The sequence below is a fragment of the Choloepus didactylus genome, chromosome 22 (assembly GCF_015220235.1).
Source record: "Choloepus didactylus isolate mChoDid1 chromosome 22, mChoDid1.pri, whole genome shotgun sequence".
In the NCBI taxonomy this organism is placed as follows: Eukaryota; Metazoa; Chordata; class Mammalia; order Pilosa; family Megalonychidae; genus Choloepus; species Choloepus didactylus.
In genome coordinates, this window is record NC_051328.1 from 44123086 (window position 1) to 44139272 (window position 16187).

A 16187-nucleotide genomic window follows, 5' to 3' on the forward strand; every position below is an offset into this window, starting at 1 on the left:
TCTGCAAAACTCTGTAAAGGTGTCAAAAACACTGTCACCCAGATCCTTGCTTCTTACTAGAGTATGATTGGGAGAATCAAACAGTGATATTTTGCATATCTCCATTGCCAACTCACGCCATGGGCTGTCAGTGCCATCTTGATTATTGGAAATGGAGTCATTAGTGCCTTTGAATCTAATCAGAGTAGAAAACCAATTGTAAAAGCCCATTTTAAGATTCTGTTTCTCAAGAACCACTCCTGGTACCAAGTTGTATTAGTTAGGGTTCTCTAGGGAAACAGAATCAACAAGAAATATCTAAATAAAAGATTTAATTGAAGTGTCTCATGCAACTGTGGGGATGCACGAGTCCAAATTCTGTAGGGTAGGCAGCAAACTGGCAACTCTGATGAAGGTGTTTGATGGACTCCTCAGGCAGTGAACTGGCAACTCTGATGAACTCCTTAAGAAACGCTTCGCTGGCTAGCCAAAGAAGTAGTGAAGGTCCTCTGTCTGTCTCACTTAAAAGTCTTCAACTGATTGGATTAAATCCAGCTGATTGAATTCTCTCATTTTTGGAAGACACACCTGGCGTTGAGGTCATCAGTCACAGGTGCGGCCCACTGACTGATGATTTAATAAACCAGCCTTCTGGTTTATTAACCAGCCACAAATGTCCCTTCAGTAACAGTTAGGCCAGTGCTTCCTTGACCAGACAGCTGTGTACCATCACCTGGCCAAGTTGACATATGAATCTAACCATCAAAATAGACAACCACGGAAACAAGCATGTCACCATAATCTTAACCTTTGTCATCTATCTGTTTTTTCTGTTGAACAAGCTTTTCAGTCCTAAGTAATCAGCAGTCAAGGAGCTAAGCAATGACCACAGGTGTCAAGTGTGTCCAAAGGTAGAAGTGGAATTAGAACTAAGGGAGAAAGGGGAAAGGTTAGGGAACAAGAGGCCCCCTGAAAGGGAAGGCAGGGGGCGGGAACTCCCCCAGGTTCTCTCCTGCTGCCTTTGCCCAACTTGCCCTTTAAAAACATCCAGAAGTGACCCTGCTTGGGCCCAGGCCAAGCACAAGAGATGAGGTAACCAAATGGCAGTCTTCCCCCTTGTCTCTGACAGAGTGCAGACGTGGGGGTCTCCTGGGGCATCCTGCCTGGGCACAGTGGGCGATCACCACGCTGGAAATGATCTCCAGCACTGAGGCCACTGACCATCTTCAGATAGGAGAAAATACTGGTCCCAGAAGATGGTTATCTACTCCAGAATTGCAGCCCTGCAGGACGAATATTCCAGGCTCACTCCGGAGCCCTGAAGTGCTGCCTCACTTTCCTTTCAAGGCGGTCCTCCTCAATCTAAATCCACAGCTCGAGTTCGTGTGTTTGCTCCCTGCCCAGGTGTAACGCCTGTGGCCCTCCTGTGTCAACCTTCCGGGTACTCGAGCACGCGCCGGGCAGCTCTCGCCATTAGCCAGCTTTCTGGCCCTAGCAGGGTTCAAGGAGCAACCCCCTTCTGAGGTCAGTGCGCAGACCCACTCAGACGAAGGTGCAAACAGCGCTGCTGCGGATTTTCCCTTGGTTATTCCCGCCCCGCCGGGCGCACACCCAGCGCATGCACAGACAGAGTGCACACAGCACACCCACAGCGCACCCATACAGCGTGCGCACGCACAGCGCACACAAACAGCGCGCACACAATGCACACCCACACAGAGCACACACACGCAGCGCATCCACACAGTGCACCCACACAACACACGCACACTGCGCGCGCGCCCTTGGTGAGCCTCAATTCGCTCCTCTGCCGCGGCCGCCCTCAGCCCCTCGGGGGCGCAGGACGCGGGGGCCAGAGCCGCGCTCCCCACGGAGGCCGACTCCGGGCGCAGACGCCTGTCCAAGTGGTTGATGCGTCCGCCGGGCCGGGCGGCGGCCTGGGCGCCCGGCGCGTGGTGGGACCTCAGGAAACGGCGAGGGAACCCGAATCCGACCTGGGGGCGCCAAACCACCGCCATCGCGTGACGTCAAGATCCGGCCCCGAGCGCGGGGATCCCGCTCGGGAAGCCCGGACCGCGCAGGCGCCTAGGGATCCCGACCGCGCAGGCGCTTAGAGGATCGCACCGCGCAGGCGCCGCTCCCGGGCCAATATGGCGACTGTGCTGATGCTGCTGCGCGTCCTCCGCCAGGGCCCGGGTCCAGGCCCGGGCTTCGGGCGGCTGCGGGGCCCCAACCCGGGCTGGAGGCCAGGCCTCTCCGCCGGGGCCGGGAGGAGGCGGCCCTACTGCTCCCAGAGGCCTCCGGTGGGTCCCGCCGGGCCTGGAGGCCGGGCCCCGCAGGTGAGCCCCGCGGCCGGCCCGTCCCGCCGACGTCCTTGAAGGTCGCCGCGCGCCCGCCGCCCCCCGCGCCCCGCCGAGCGTTCCCGCGTGGTCTCGGCGGCGCCTACCCCCTGGCCTCCAGGCGGGGCCCCCGGGCGTGGGAGCCGCTCGGCTCTGGGGTTGCGAAAGCGAGGGACCCGCGGCTTCCGCGGGGCTTGGGCGTCGGTTTCTGAAGCCGCTCAGCTCATGGCGGGCTGCTCCGGTGTGGAGGTGCGGGCACGCGCGGGGGCCGCGGCTGACCCGGCAAGGGCAGGCTTGCGGCTACACAGCGCTCACCCTGGGGGTTCCACCCTCCATACTGTGTGTCTGTGGCCTTTTTGCCTTTCTTCCTGTCGCTTAAAAATGGAATCCAGCTAGAGCTTTATCAGTTTCCAGCAGAGAATTGTTTTACATCTGAATCGTATAGATCAGATGCCAATGTCTTCGGAATACTAGTTTGCTTTTGCTCCGAGTGAGCTGTCAGAAAGTTTTTTGTATGGAGCAGAGTGTCGTGTAGTTGCGTTTTGTTTTTGTCCTGTGGCCTGAGGCGTTGCGTGCTTTCAGTTAGGATATGGAGCACGCTCCACTTGAGCAAGTTGTTGCTTTTCTTTAAGGCAGCAACAGAGCAGATGTGAGTTAAGGGAAAAAAAAATTCCCCAAATGAAGGCAATGATAGTATAGAGATAGAAAAGGTTACATTGGATATTGACCTTCCTAAGAATGTACGACGTGCTCGAACAGGAAAACACTCACATTGGAAAGAGTATCAGGGATCATAGACTGGTAAAGTTGACGTATGTGGGGATCCCCTGGCAGGAATCGTTCTTCTGAGGTGTCAGCCAAGGGGCTGGCAAGTACCTGCGACGTCGGAGAGCCCTTGGCTCCATGCATCCCTTTGCGAGAGAGTGTTAGCCTCGGGTCACAGAGCTGCAGCCAGTGCACTGTGTCCTCAGTTGAGTTTGATTTCCCTTGCTTTTGATCTTCTGATTTTTATCTTCTAACTTTGAAATAATGCTCAGATTACTGCTTTATTTCATTTGGGTCTTTTAGAGCATAGTGAACATGCATAATTATCGGGGCAGTTTTTTAAAGAGTGCGGTCAGGAGCTAACCTGCCTTGCCTGGTGCATTGTGTTGTTGGCATGAGCTTTGGTTTTGTTCTTTTTTTTCAGAGCTCACAGTTGTGGCTGCCATCCCCGGCCTTTCAAGTGATCAGCGGGTCATTACTGAAACAACATCTAATTCAGAAGCCAGTCAATCTCTGGAAAATTTTAGGTGTGTGTCTATACTGACAGAAATGACAGGGCAGAGATTTTCTTTATCTGACAAGCAGCGCCTTTGGACTTCTGGGCATTTATGAATAAATTAGGATAAGACGGGAGAACTAAATCACCCATTTGGCCTCTTTTCGTTGTGAGTAGGTGAGATTCACAGACTTTGCTTGCTCCAAAATGAAGTTTACAAAAAGGGAGTTTGTGTTAAGATCTGACCAGGTCAATTTTGCTCATTTTTTTTTGAGTTGTCCGTTTTTTACTTTTTGAATTCTGGTGGTGTATAGCTGTAATTGGACTCCTTCAAAAAGGTTCTTCATGTTATCTGTCTAGTTTCAAAAACCTTCAGAAAAGATCTACGTAGGTAGAAGAGTGTTTTATATCTAAATGATAATAACTGAAATAACTACAGGTAATTTATTCTTAGGATAGAATTGTACCATTTAGTGAGATCCTCATATCCTGCTGTCTTGAGCTCAGGCTGAACAACCTTAGGGCTGACACAGGGTGATTTCGACTCCCTTTATCCAATTGTATCAGGGAAAAGTAAAATATTCTGGCTCCTAATTTAAACAGCCCATATATGATAGGGAATAGTGCTGAGTCTGCTGTTTGCCTTGTGAGTTGGTAGCTTGCATTTCTGCCATTAAGAATTTTTCTCTTAAATGGACTCATGACCAGCTGCGCCAAGATGGACGCACAGGTGAAGTGCACGCTTCAGCCTCTGAAATAGCCTGATACCCTGTTAAAGTGGCAGGGCGGCTTTGGTTCCCTGTAATTCTGTTAGTGTCTGTGTAAAGAGAGTTAGTCCAGTAATTGCTGTCACCGCCCCCCCCCTTTTTTTAAACAGTCTGATTTGTTCAGACCTCGGACAAAACAAAGCTTTTTATGTGAAGTATATTGTGTTCGTCTGTTCGGTGATAGTGGCAGCTGGCTTGCTGCTTTTGCTGCATATGCCAAAGCCACTGGGATTGTTCATTTGTTTAAATGCATTGAAAGTAAATTTATATACTGGAGGGATTGGTCTCCAACAAACCCATGACATTTTCTCAGATTTATGTTCATAGGTAATGTTTGTTGCCTCATAGTGGCTAATTTAAATAGCAAAGCTATTAAGCCTCGTTAATTGAAATTGTTTATTGTTCTATAATTGGTAAATATCCTAGTAAGAATGATAGAAGGAAATGCTTTACTATCTTAAACACAGAGATGTTATTGGCAAGGTTTTCCAGATGGTTTCTGTTTCAGTTTGGTCATTTGAGGGTACACTGTTCTCCACAGTGTCTCCTGCACAGCTGCAAATCTTGACTGTCAAATTCTTTCCTATTCCTTGTAGGTGTTACTTACTATTTTAACACCTCAAGGATGAAACAGAAGAACAAGGACAGTGATAAATCCAAGGGGAAGACTCCTGAAGACGATGAAGGTATATTTATCTGATATTCTTAAACAGGAGCCATCTCAGGTTGTCTTCCTGAGTGGATCCTAGGCTCAGCAGAGGAAACCAGGGCCTCGGGCTTCCTGACAAGCCTGCCCCGTTTCTGTCTTGGATACGCTTGCTGGGTCCTTTGTGTTACCCTTGAGGAGATGCTTCCTTCAGCATCTGTATCCCCTTGTCGCATCCTGAAGACAAGCTGGCTTTGCCTGCACATGGGCAGGAAGGGGCCAGAACTGACCTGATAGTGTGAGGGGAGAGGAAAATATAACCGAAGTCTCTAAGACAACACAATAATGATGGAAACCGCTAAACCTTGTGCGCGATGGATGCGGCACTGCTCAGTGATGGCCGTGCGTCTCTCACCTCGTGCTCGTGCTCCAGACAGCCCTGTAAATAGTCCCTTTTACACATGAGGATGGTGAGTTTATTAGGAGACTGGTGTTTGAGTAGGAATTGAATCAGATCTCGAGAACACGGAATCCCTGCTCTGGGCTGGGTCTCTCAAGGAGCTCCCTCATATGTAGGGGCTGGTTTTGCCGGGGACAGGTGACCTAGGAGGGAGCAGAGCAGGGCCCTGAGGAGCCCTGAGGGCCCTGGAGGAGGGCGTTGTGCTCCGCGAGGCGGCCTCTGTGAGCCGCAGCCCTGCGCCCGAGGTGCCCAGAGGGTGAGGCAGCTGCACAGGTGCCCTGCTACCGCCTCAGCCCACCTGACGCCCCCGCTCTCCAGTTCTCATCTTTCTCCGAGAACTTGGCAGCTACCTGAGGAGGAGAAGGCTTCTGACTGAGTTTCTGGTAACTGTTAAGAGCACTTTTCTGTCCCTGTCACAGTTCAGGAAGATTATGAGGACGTAGGAATGAGGGCTTTGTACGCATTGCTTCCAACATGAACGTGGAGAGCCAGCCCCCAAGTCCAGCGGTTGTGGGAATGAGGGCTTGGCTACTTGATTCTGGACGAGCTGCTGCATTTTTCTGAAGCTTACATTACTCAGAGGTGATGCCTGTGCACTTTGAGGCTGCAAGGAGCTGTTATTCACCATCCTCAAGCTCCTTAGGGACAGGGCCTGGCTTCTGGAAACGACTCATGACCACAGGGTGGATTCAGTTTGGGCATTTCTGGTCTCTGGCTCAACTGACTAACCAGAACCTCAGGCCACTGACGAGCTCACGAACCCTTCACTAGGCCTTCTAAAGGCTTCTGCGTCTTCGTGCATCGTAGCTTTGGATGATTTCAGAAGAACTTTCTCCAGCATTCTTACATGTCTTACTGCATGTGCTTCGGTAATTTGTATTTTTCTTTATTTTCCCTACAGTTTCAATGGATTTGGCATCACTGTAGCTCACACAGTTATTTAAAAGTTCACATTTTTCACTGCCTAAAGAGATCCAGGTCAAGAATCCCGTTCTCATTTTCTTAGTAGTGTTTCCTAAGAGGCATTAAAATAAAACTCCAAATTCAGCTGTCAAGATGAGTGCTTCACATTAGGAAAAAGTTGTAACCTATCGCTGAGATCAGAGTTTTCACTTAAAGCCAAGTTTTTGAATGTGTGTATCTTCATGTTCCATGTCCATGTCATATAGCTGTCAAGTATGCCATTCATTTTAGAAATATTCTGAATCAGAGGGAGTAGAGGAATGGGATAAGAGCTTAATTCATTAGAAAATATACAGAATTTTAAAAAACAAATTTTGGGAGGCTCATTTTAGCAGATTTTAAAATTGTTTTCTCCCAACAAATGAATGTGCTGGTCCAGTAGTGGGGAGGGTGGTTAGCAGAGGAGCAGAACAACCAGCAGCTGACCCTCGTGCACTCGAGAACTGCTGTGTTGTCAGGGCAGCAGAAAGGATGGGCTGTGATAAATGGTTTGGAACCCTTGCTCAGTTACTTGGAAAAAGATGAAATGAGATTCTTACCGTATTCCAAATACCAAAGTGAATTCCAAATGGATTGAATCACTAGACGTAAAAAGCAAAACTGTAAAATATTTAGAAGGAAATGTGGGGTAATAGATGTTATCCTGAGCTAGGAAAGGCCTTTCTGGTTCTAAGCAGGGAAGAGGTCCTAGGAGGAAGCGCCCGACGGGGCCGCGCTGTGTGTGAATCCTGCCTTGTCCTGGCTGGTCCCGTTCCTGGAGGGGAAGGCCCCAGTGCCGCCTCGTTTCTGCTCTCGGCGTGTGGTAGACACTCACAAGGGTGGTTCTTGAGTAGAACTCGGCCCCAGACCTTACCTAGCAGGTGCCATGATGCAGGAGGCGCACGGCCCCGTCACGCACTGCCTGTGCTGTCCTGCAGCTGCGTGCTTCTGGGGGAGGGCAGAGGATGGTGTCCGCAGCCCCCTGCCTTCCTTTTCTTGTCTTCTGGTGACTATTCTGGGCTAAATTGTAGCTGGCTTTGAGAAAATAGATGAAACTCATGTATTAAATTAGAGTTAGAGGAGAGTTATTTACTCAGCCAGTGGGTATTTTTTGTGTGTGTGTGAGAACTAATCCTAGTGTCACCCCTGTCCCTTTGCCTGGGTTCTTCATACCGGGAGCTGGTTTGCACGTAAGCAATCAAGGCTGCAGGCCTCACAAGATGAGCCAGCTCCGTGTCCGCCCGCAACTCTGGCCTCCGACAGGCCTCACATGGAGCGTTGCTGGGCTCCACTGCTGCCCTCCATGTGAGGGAGCTTCTGCCTCTTCATGGGGGAGCTGGTGCTGAAGGTCGCTTAGAAATGGTCCACAGCTTCCAGCTGCACAGAACAGTGGCAGGCAGAGATGCTCCAAGCAGCAGTTGCTTGGAATAATACTCGGTGCCCGAAAGAACAAATTCTTGATATGTGCAACAGCTTGGATGGATCTCCAAGGGATTATGCTCACTGGACAAAACCAATCCCTCATGATTTCATACTGGATGGATCTCATTTATATAAGATTCTTGAAATGACAAAGTTTCAGAAATGCGGCACAGCTGCTGGGTACTGGGGGTGGGGGACGGCACAAGGGACCCTTGTCTCAGGAGCCACCTGAGAGCACGTGGGCCTGGCACTTGGAGGTCCTGGCTGGGGTCTTGTCCTGTAGTTTTGGAAGTGGCAGCCACAGGGGCTGATCGTTTCTCATAATTGCCTCTGAGTCTATGGTTACCTCAAATTAAAAGTGTAATTTAAAAGAAGCACTTGCTGGAATCTTCAGACAGCCTTTGTGTGCAGGAACCCCTTGTCCCTTGGGAGGCGGAGTTCTCTTCGCTGCAGGACTTGCCTCGACAGCAGCGAGCAGGAAGTAGCCACTCGCGTCACTGCCTCATGCGCTCCTCGTGGGCTTTCGTTGTGGTGCTTGCATTTGGGGTAATGGAGTTGATTGCCTTAGGCTGGATATCTGAAATGGAGAAGTTGTTTTCTTGAAATTCAGTAGCATCAGTAATTTGTATTTAGGTGACTTCTGCTTGAGGTGACCTACTACTATTGGTGTTTTTTTTCCTGAAGAAGAATTTTGGCAACAAAAACTCCCAGCCTTTCTGCAGGAGGCTGCCGTGCATGCTGCCTGAAATTGCTTAGCGCCTGGGACGGGGTTTTACCCAGGACTCAGGCAGTAGAAACCTAAGTTGTAACCTCAGCACTCTTTGGGCTTGTGGTTTATTTAGGGAGCCTAACTAAACTATCAGAAATATGCGGGAGGAAAAAAAAACACCTGGAATATTCCCTCCACAATTGTGAATGAATGCACCACCAAGTGATGGGCCAGGGCTGTCCGCGGCTGCCCGGCTCCCGAGGGCTTGGAGGAATTGCTCGGGGAACTTGCCCCTGAAAGAAACTCAGGACTTGATGGGAAGGACGGAGAGAGAGTTCCAGGGAGGCGAAATGCTTTTTATCATGTTAGAGTGTTTAAGTGTCATTTTATATTTCGAATCTTGGGGTCAGATTTTGTTTCATTTCCCAGACCTCAAAATCTTACCTTGTTTGCCAGTTCTTTGTCGTATTAGCCATCTCCTTCCTACTGTTTTCACTTTATCTTTCTAGTACTGATCCTCATAATTTCCTATCTAGTCATTGCTACAGACATGTATATATTTTTTTAAGGTTGGTTTCCTTAGGTTAACATTTCAGAAGTGAGATTAAGGGGCTGGAGAAGTGAACTGCTTCCCATGGCCCTTGGCACATCTCACTGAGGGGCTTTAGAAGGGGCTGTGCTGGATGTTGGGGTCGTGGGGGCCTGGCCCACCTCATCACTGGCTTGCTGTGCTTTGCTCCTGCCTGAGGAGGGCCCAGAGGCTAGGGCAGGATCTGGGGGAAATCTCAGGTTTCTGTGGATGATCATGGAAGCTTCTGGAAAGTGACTGCTCTGAGTTAGGACTTCATGGTTTCTAATCCCCTAAGGAGCAGAACACCACATGCTGCCATGTACAGGCTGGGTCTTCGCGTGGCTTTCCTTTCCTCTCCTGGCGGCCCCTCCCTGTAACAGCGTCCGCAGGAAGGGCCTGGGTGCAGTGGTGAGAAGCTTGGCTGGGGTGTATCTGAGAGACGCCGGAGTGTGAGAAGAAAGCAGAAGAGGTGTGGATTGAAGCCCCAATCCAAGCTATTTTTTTTTTTTTTTTTTTTTTTGAGAAATTATTACTAAAAGTGTACAAAGCTAACTTCTCTTAAACCAAGCCACGTCTTTTAAAAGCCTAGACTGCTTCATATGCCAAAAACAGACCCTTGCAAATCCTAGAGTTGGTTCACATCCTTTTTGTACAGGGAGTATTGTAGGTAGAGTAGGAAGAGTGACAGTGCTGTAGTGTAGTCTGGGGTGTACATTTGGAAATATTTTAATTGCCTTGGATACTACAGAAAGCTCAGCAGAGCCGCCCAGCCAGGGACATGGGATTTCAGAGTTAGGGTGTCTTAGATGAATCACCATTGGTGTCGGAAATTAGATCCTTGATCCCATAAAGCTTCTGAAAGAGTGGTGTCCATCCTGATTGCTGAGCACCCCCTCGCAGAGTGGCCACTGGGAAGTATTTCTTCAGCGTGCATGTGTGTGCCGAGTTTGCTAACATTCTTAGTTAGAAAAGAAGATTACGAATTATGTGAAATAGAGAAAGTTTTAGTTTGCTGGGCTTCTCAAAGCAGGTGGCATGAAATGGGTGGGCTTACACAAGGTCAGTTTATCAGCTCACAGTGTGGGGCCGAGGACACGTCCAGATCGAGGCCCAGTCGGGATCCTTCCTCCCAAAGCGCCTCGTGGCAGGCACGGGGCACCGTCTGCCGTGCTCGCCCTGCTCCTCTGCGGTTTGTTGATTTCAGCATCTTGTTTCCTTGGCTTTCTCACTTTGTCTTGCTTCCCCGTATAAAGGGCTCCAGTAATAGGCTTTAAACCCATCCTGAATGAGGTGGGTCCCACCTTAACTGAAGTAGCATCATCAGAAGGTCCTACTTACAGTGGCTTCACGCCTGTATGCATGGACTAGATTTAAGAACATGTTTTTCTGGGGTACATACAATGTCAAACCACCATAGCCCACCAGTTTCTAAATAGTTAGCTACTTTTCTGACAGCATAAATTCGCTTCCTTTATTTAGTTATCTTTTGTGAATTTGCACTTTAAATATTATTATATAAAATGCTTATTACAATGATATGTAATGTCTAACTTATGCCTCCATATTTTCAAAACCATCCTTGTGCCAGCCCTTGCCTGTTGGTTTTGTCTGTGTTTCTAAGCTTGTGTGCGGTGCACCCAGCCAGGGCTGCACTCGTTGGCCCGCCTCGCTGGGGTGGGCCGGGCGTGCGCCTTTTGCCCTGCTCCACTCGGGATGCTGACCGTGCGGGGGTCCAGCTCAGTGGGAGCAGGGAGGCTCAGTGGCCTCCCAGTGTTGCACCTCAGCTCCCGTGTGCATCTCATCGGGGTCCTCTTGCTGTGTGCATGGGGTTGAGGGGCAGACGCTCCCTCCTAGGGGCGCGTGCTGAGCTGAAGGAGTGCCAGGTGCTGGCTGCGATGCTTAGCTTGTGGTGGGGGCTCTGAGCATGGACATGGGTCTGGGCACGTCTCGGCAGAACTGGAGGAGACCATCCACACGTTTCTCAGAAGGCGTTGTGGACTCCAGGGCATTTGGGACATCTGGCACCTGGTGAAATCGACACCATGGAGAATGCCCCACTGAGGAGGTTCAGCTGGCTCAGGCTTGGCAGGGCGGCCACGCTGCCTTCCTCCCCAGCTGTGTGGCCCTGGCAGCTGCCGCCTTCCTCACGTGAGCTGGAGGTGATGCCTGTCCTGCCCTGGGATGCTGGTGAGGCCTGGATGACATGCTGGCATCCATGCCTGGCCGCAGAGCACCATGTCGATAAAGTGCATTGCCTGCTGCTCCTCCCCAGAGGGTCTTCTGGTGAGTGAATTTGGAGGAAAACCCATGCCTCGCCTGTGGTGGGTGACTTTTTGGAGCCACCCAGGCTGCGAGAACCTGTTCTGCTTCGTGCCCTCAGCCGAGGGATGCGCCCACCTCCCCTTGCTGCTGCTGCTGCCCCTGCTCTGCATCGCCCACTGCCAGGCCTTCCTCTGGTCACGGCCTCCACGTCCCCTCCACCCTCCTGTGCTCAGCCGTAAGTGCACGCTGCGTCGGGCTGCTCAGTCCCTCTTCCTCCTGCAGAGGTTTCTGCAAATGTCTCAGAGCAGGACGAGGCGTGTCTCTTCCCCGCCTCTAAGAAGTCAGCATGTCAGCATGGCGCCGTCTGCACCCTGAGCAGGCCGTTAGCAATGCCTGAGTGGAGTCGGGGGGTTTACCTGGTGGTTCTGATAAGAATTGGTCTCAGGGAAAATTCTCCAATTAAATGGGCCCCCGTATGCCTCTGCAGAGAACCATATATCTTGTTGTCATGAATAAAAGACACATTTGTTGTTAAATCCTATTCTGATAAATAAAAAGTTCAAGACGGTTGAGTAGGGAGGGGAAGGCACATGGAGTCGTCAGAGGGATTGGGAGGTTTTATTTGATTCAGGTGGGGCACAGAGGGATATGTTTTATTATTAGCTTACCCATGGGGCTATAAGTATTGTCTTGATATTTAGTACTTAATCAGATTTCAAGTTGCTGTACTTGTAGCTTTTGTGAGCATGTCCTTTACAATTAAAGAGGCAACACAGCTACAACCCGTGGCTTTTAAAAAGGTTTCGCGTCACCTGAGCGGGTGGGGCCCTCCCTTCTGTCCGAGGTGTTGCGGTACGGGGAGCTCTGCTGGGGCCGTGCGTGGCGGGCAGGGGTCGGGCTGCCCGGGCAGGGCCCTCACCCCTGCCTGGCCCTGCAGAGGAGAGGCGGCGCAAGGAGAGGGAGGACCAGATGTACCGTGAGCGGCTGCGCACCCTGCTGCTCGTCGCCGTCATCATGAGCCTCCTGAATGCGCTTGGCAGCAGCGGCGGCAGCATCTCCTGGAGCGACTTCGTCAACGAGATGCTGGCCAAAGGCGAGGTGCAGCGCGTCCAGGTGGTGCCTGAGAGCGACCTGGTGGAGGTCTACCTGCATCCTGGAGCTGTGGTGTTCGGGCGGCCGGTGAGTGAGGGGCCCCAGGAAATCCCCTCCCCCATTCATGCGTGCTCAGGTTTTAGGTTTTCTTAAAACTGGGTCTGAGTATTTTTAGATTTAGAGTGGGGTTTCCAGGAAGGTTTGTGAGTCGTGGGGAGCTTGGAGCCCGAGAGGCACAGTTGTCAGCAGTGTTCTGGGGATGTGCTGCCAAGGGCCACAGCTACGGAGGAGGCTGCATATGGAGGGAGGGTGGAGAGCCGGCCAGCCTGGGGGTGCTGTGGTTCGAGGGGACAAGGAACCCCCCAGGGGAGAGTCTCGTAAGTGGCCCTGGAGCTGGATGGAGACAGGCCAGGGTGGAGAAGTGGAGGTGGCAGCTGAAGGAGGACCCTGGAGGTCTGGCCACAGCAGCCCGTCTGGTGTGCCTGGGCCGGGCGTTGAAGAATCTGCTACTGGGGGAGGCATTGACTGTGCTGTAGGGGACAGGCCTCCCAGTCACTCCTAGGGAGTTTCTTCTCTCTCCGGAGAAGGTTTCCCGAGAAACTCCAGCTGCCACCCAGGACAGTGTGGGGTCCACTGGCAGCCTCACTGCCAGGTGTTCACGGGCGCAGACGCCAGCTCACCCTGCCGCCCCGACAGCTGTCGTCTGTGGGCACCTGGCAGGCCCTGCTGTGCAGGTCGGGGCTCAGCCCTTGCTCTTCTTGCTGACCCTTTCCTCTGGGCCCAGGCTGGTGGGGACTCGCAGGCGTTCATGTGTGCAGAGCTGCTTTCCTAAGTGAGGACAGATGGGGTCCTTTCTCACATTGTCATGCACCCAAAGGGGCTTGCTAGCCCACACCACACATGGGCACACAGACAACTCTGGGGCTTGTCTTGCTGGTTGCTTAATCCTTGGATGAAATTCTTGGTTTCTCTTGACCCTTCTTTGACAGAACTGAGGTGGAGGCTACAGACCTGGACATCCTGGCTCTTGCCGAGCCATGTGGATGCCCAGTGACTCCAGCCGTGAGTTGTTCCAGCCTCTGCATGAGGCCTGTCTTTGGCCAGTCCACCTTAAAAAACAGCTCCCTTAAAGAGGAAGTGTTCAGAATTCCCTCTTGGCAGTTTGGGGTTTGTAGGAAACAGACTGCTGTCGGGGCAGGAGCTGCCACTCCCCGTTTCCCTCCTGCCCGAGCTGCCTGCTGGCCTGGAGGGAGTGCCCCACTGTCTGTCTGCTCCTGGCTGTGGGCTGGTGGCTCTCGTGGGCATACTCCAGTCTGAGCTTGCCGTGCAGAGGCCAGGTGAGGGCGGCTGTGGTTGGAGGGTGGAAGTACCAGGAGACGTGCCTTGTGTGACGGTAGAGGGATTAAAATCTGGAATAAAAAAAAGCCGTTTAATTGAATTTCTGATTTAGCCAGTGGTTCACAACCTCTGTTGAAGCCTCCAGAATCATCCTTCTCTGGCCTTAGTGGGTAGGCTCGTTTGGCACAGGCTCCTACAGCAGTTGTGCCGCGGGGCTTTATGTGGGTTCCTGTACTCCCTGCAATCATTTCTCAGTGGCCACCGAGAGCATCCTGTTGCCTACCACTGAGGTTGTCTAAATGTGTGAGAGGGCAGCTCTGCCAGCCGGTGGGAACAGCGTGCCCTTGCCCCTCACGCTGACGGCCGCCTCTGCTCTGTCCCCCAGCGGCTGGCCTTGATGTACCGAATGCAGGTTGCGAACATCGACAAATTTGAAGAGAAGCTTCGCGCGGCGGAAGATGAGTTGGGCATCGCAGGCCAGGACAGGATCCCAGTTTCCTACAAGCGTTCGGGATTCTTTGGAAAGTATGTTGGTTATCTCTGTCAGCTACTTGGCTGCTATACAAAACCAGGCTCTGCTTTGCACGTGAGTGTGAGGTACAACCAGCAAAACTCCCAACTCTCCTGGCCCACGTTGGACAAGAGTCACATGTGGGAGGGTTAACAGTGTAATGCTGGGAAGTCTGGAAACATGCAGGCCTGTTGGAGAGCCTTGAGCTTTCTCAGCGTTTCCTGATGCAGCGTGTCTGGGGGTGCTGTCTTCTGCAAGTAGGAAAGTGGGGGTGGGTAGAAATGGGTACACGTGGGAGCTGCTGGGGGTGGTTGGCAGCCAGGCACCTGAGTAGCCCTCAGCGGACAGATCAGTCAGCATCTTCACTTGGATCATTTGACGATGTTGCTGGGATAGACGGTGTCTGAAGCCAGGACCTAGAGACTGGTTTATGGTTGACTCCTTGGCACGCACCGTGACTGACGAGAAGGTGCAGAGACCGACACGAGAGCTTTTTAATCCTGCAGCCCCTTGACTTCCTCAAAACATAGAGGTCTGAGGCCGCACTCTGGTCTCACCGCATGATGTAGGGGGTGGGCAGGGGCCATGATAGACCCTCCTTGGTTGTAGAAGCAAGGATTCGCTTTTTTCAACTATGCTTAGTTTGCCTTGCTAATCAAAATCGACAGCACATCTTGAAAGAAAATCGGCCTAACACATAGACAGCTGCTCCTCTGGGGCATTGCCACAGGCTGCCGAGGTCTGGGGTTTGGGGTGTGGCCTTGGGCTGCTCCGACTGCATGCTCTGTGGGTATGAGGATGGGCATCTAGCATTTCCATGCTCTGTCTGAACATCTGGGAAGGTTTTATGGACTAGGATGGGATGGAAGTTGGGTAAGGGCTCCTTCCCACTGCCACTGGGCTGAGCCCTCAGCCTCGCACTGTTAAACGGGGCCCGAGGTCTCAGACTCCTTCCCGCGCGGCCCAGCTCGAGGCTGTAACCCCCTCTCTCCGTAGTGCCCTTTATGCCGTGGGAGTGACTGCGGTGGCTGCGGCCATCCTGTGGTACGTCTTCCGCCTGACTGGAATGACGGGAAGGGAAGGTGGATTCAGTGCTTTTGTAAGTCATACAAATTGCATCTTGCCAAACTGGAGGGTCAGGATTTGTCTGTGCTTGCCTGCCCTGAAGCCGGGGAGCAGGTAGAGGTGAGCACTCACCTGCGGGTGGGCGGAAACGGCCTTGAGGTGGCGCCTGCCTCCCTCCCCGCCGCCGGGGCCTGAGCTGAGGGAGTTGAGAGGCAGCTCATCCTGCAGTTCTCACTATCAGGTCTCACAGCTGCCTTCACAAGACAACCTCATATGTCCAGGAAGCGCCCCCGCCCCGTGGTGGCACTTCACTGTCCGGTGTCCTGGCGGTCCCGAGGGTGGGTGGCTGCCTGGCTCCGGGTCAGCCGAGCATGTGGGGTGATGGCGTCCAGGCCAGTCTCCAGCCGAGGGCAGCACCTGCCACCCTTCCCTCGGGACGGTGCGGCAGGGGCCACGTGGCACTTCGTTGTGGGGGGTACACTGTGTTTTAATTGACAATGTCTGTAATTTTTGAATATTTTTGGCTGTTTATATTTTGTTGTATTTTAAATAACACAGTGATGAATTCCATGCACATGTATCTTTTGAGTGCATCTGAGTATTTGGGAGGTCTGTCTCCAGAATATCGTTCCCATTAAAGAGGACACATCTTTCTAGGAGCATTATCTTTCTTGCCAGATTGTGCTCCAGAAATTTGCCAGTGAAGACTTGCAGCTAGACTCCCAGTCCTGAGGACCATTCGTGTTACTTTTATAATCAGAAGAGCAATCAATAGTGGGGGGATGATAGAGAAAAAATATTGTTTATGCAGAAGACATTGTTA

At 51.9% G+C, this 16187-nt stretch overlaps 1 protein-coding gene across 3 annotated transcripts in view; it reads left to right on the top strand.

The window, feature by feature from the left end:
- Positions 1–1991: 1991 nt before the first annotated feature.
- SPG7 (SPG7 matrix AAA peptidase subunit, paraplegin) overlaps positions 1992–16187 on the top strand; it is a 32019-nt gene continuing 17823 nt past the window's right edge. The window contains exons 1-6 of one of the 3 annotated variants that reach the window (XR_005213786.1): positions 1992–2318; positions 3508–3610; positions 4943–5032; positions 12296–12537; positions 14174–14313; positions 15296–15398. Coding sequence is in view for 2 of the 3 variants with exons in the window: in XM_037815668.1 (XP_037671596.1) it covers positions 2130–2318; positions 3508–3610; positions 4943–5032; positions 12296–12537; positions 14174–14313; positions 15296–15398 (867 nt within the window). In the remaining variant the exon portion in view is untranslated. The remainder of the gene's footprint in view (positions 2319–3507; positions 3611–4942; positions 5033–12295; positions 12538–14173; positions 14314–15295; positions 15399–16187) is intronic. The other 2 variants (XM_037815668.1, XM_037815669.1) reach the window with 2 other exon arrangements.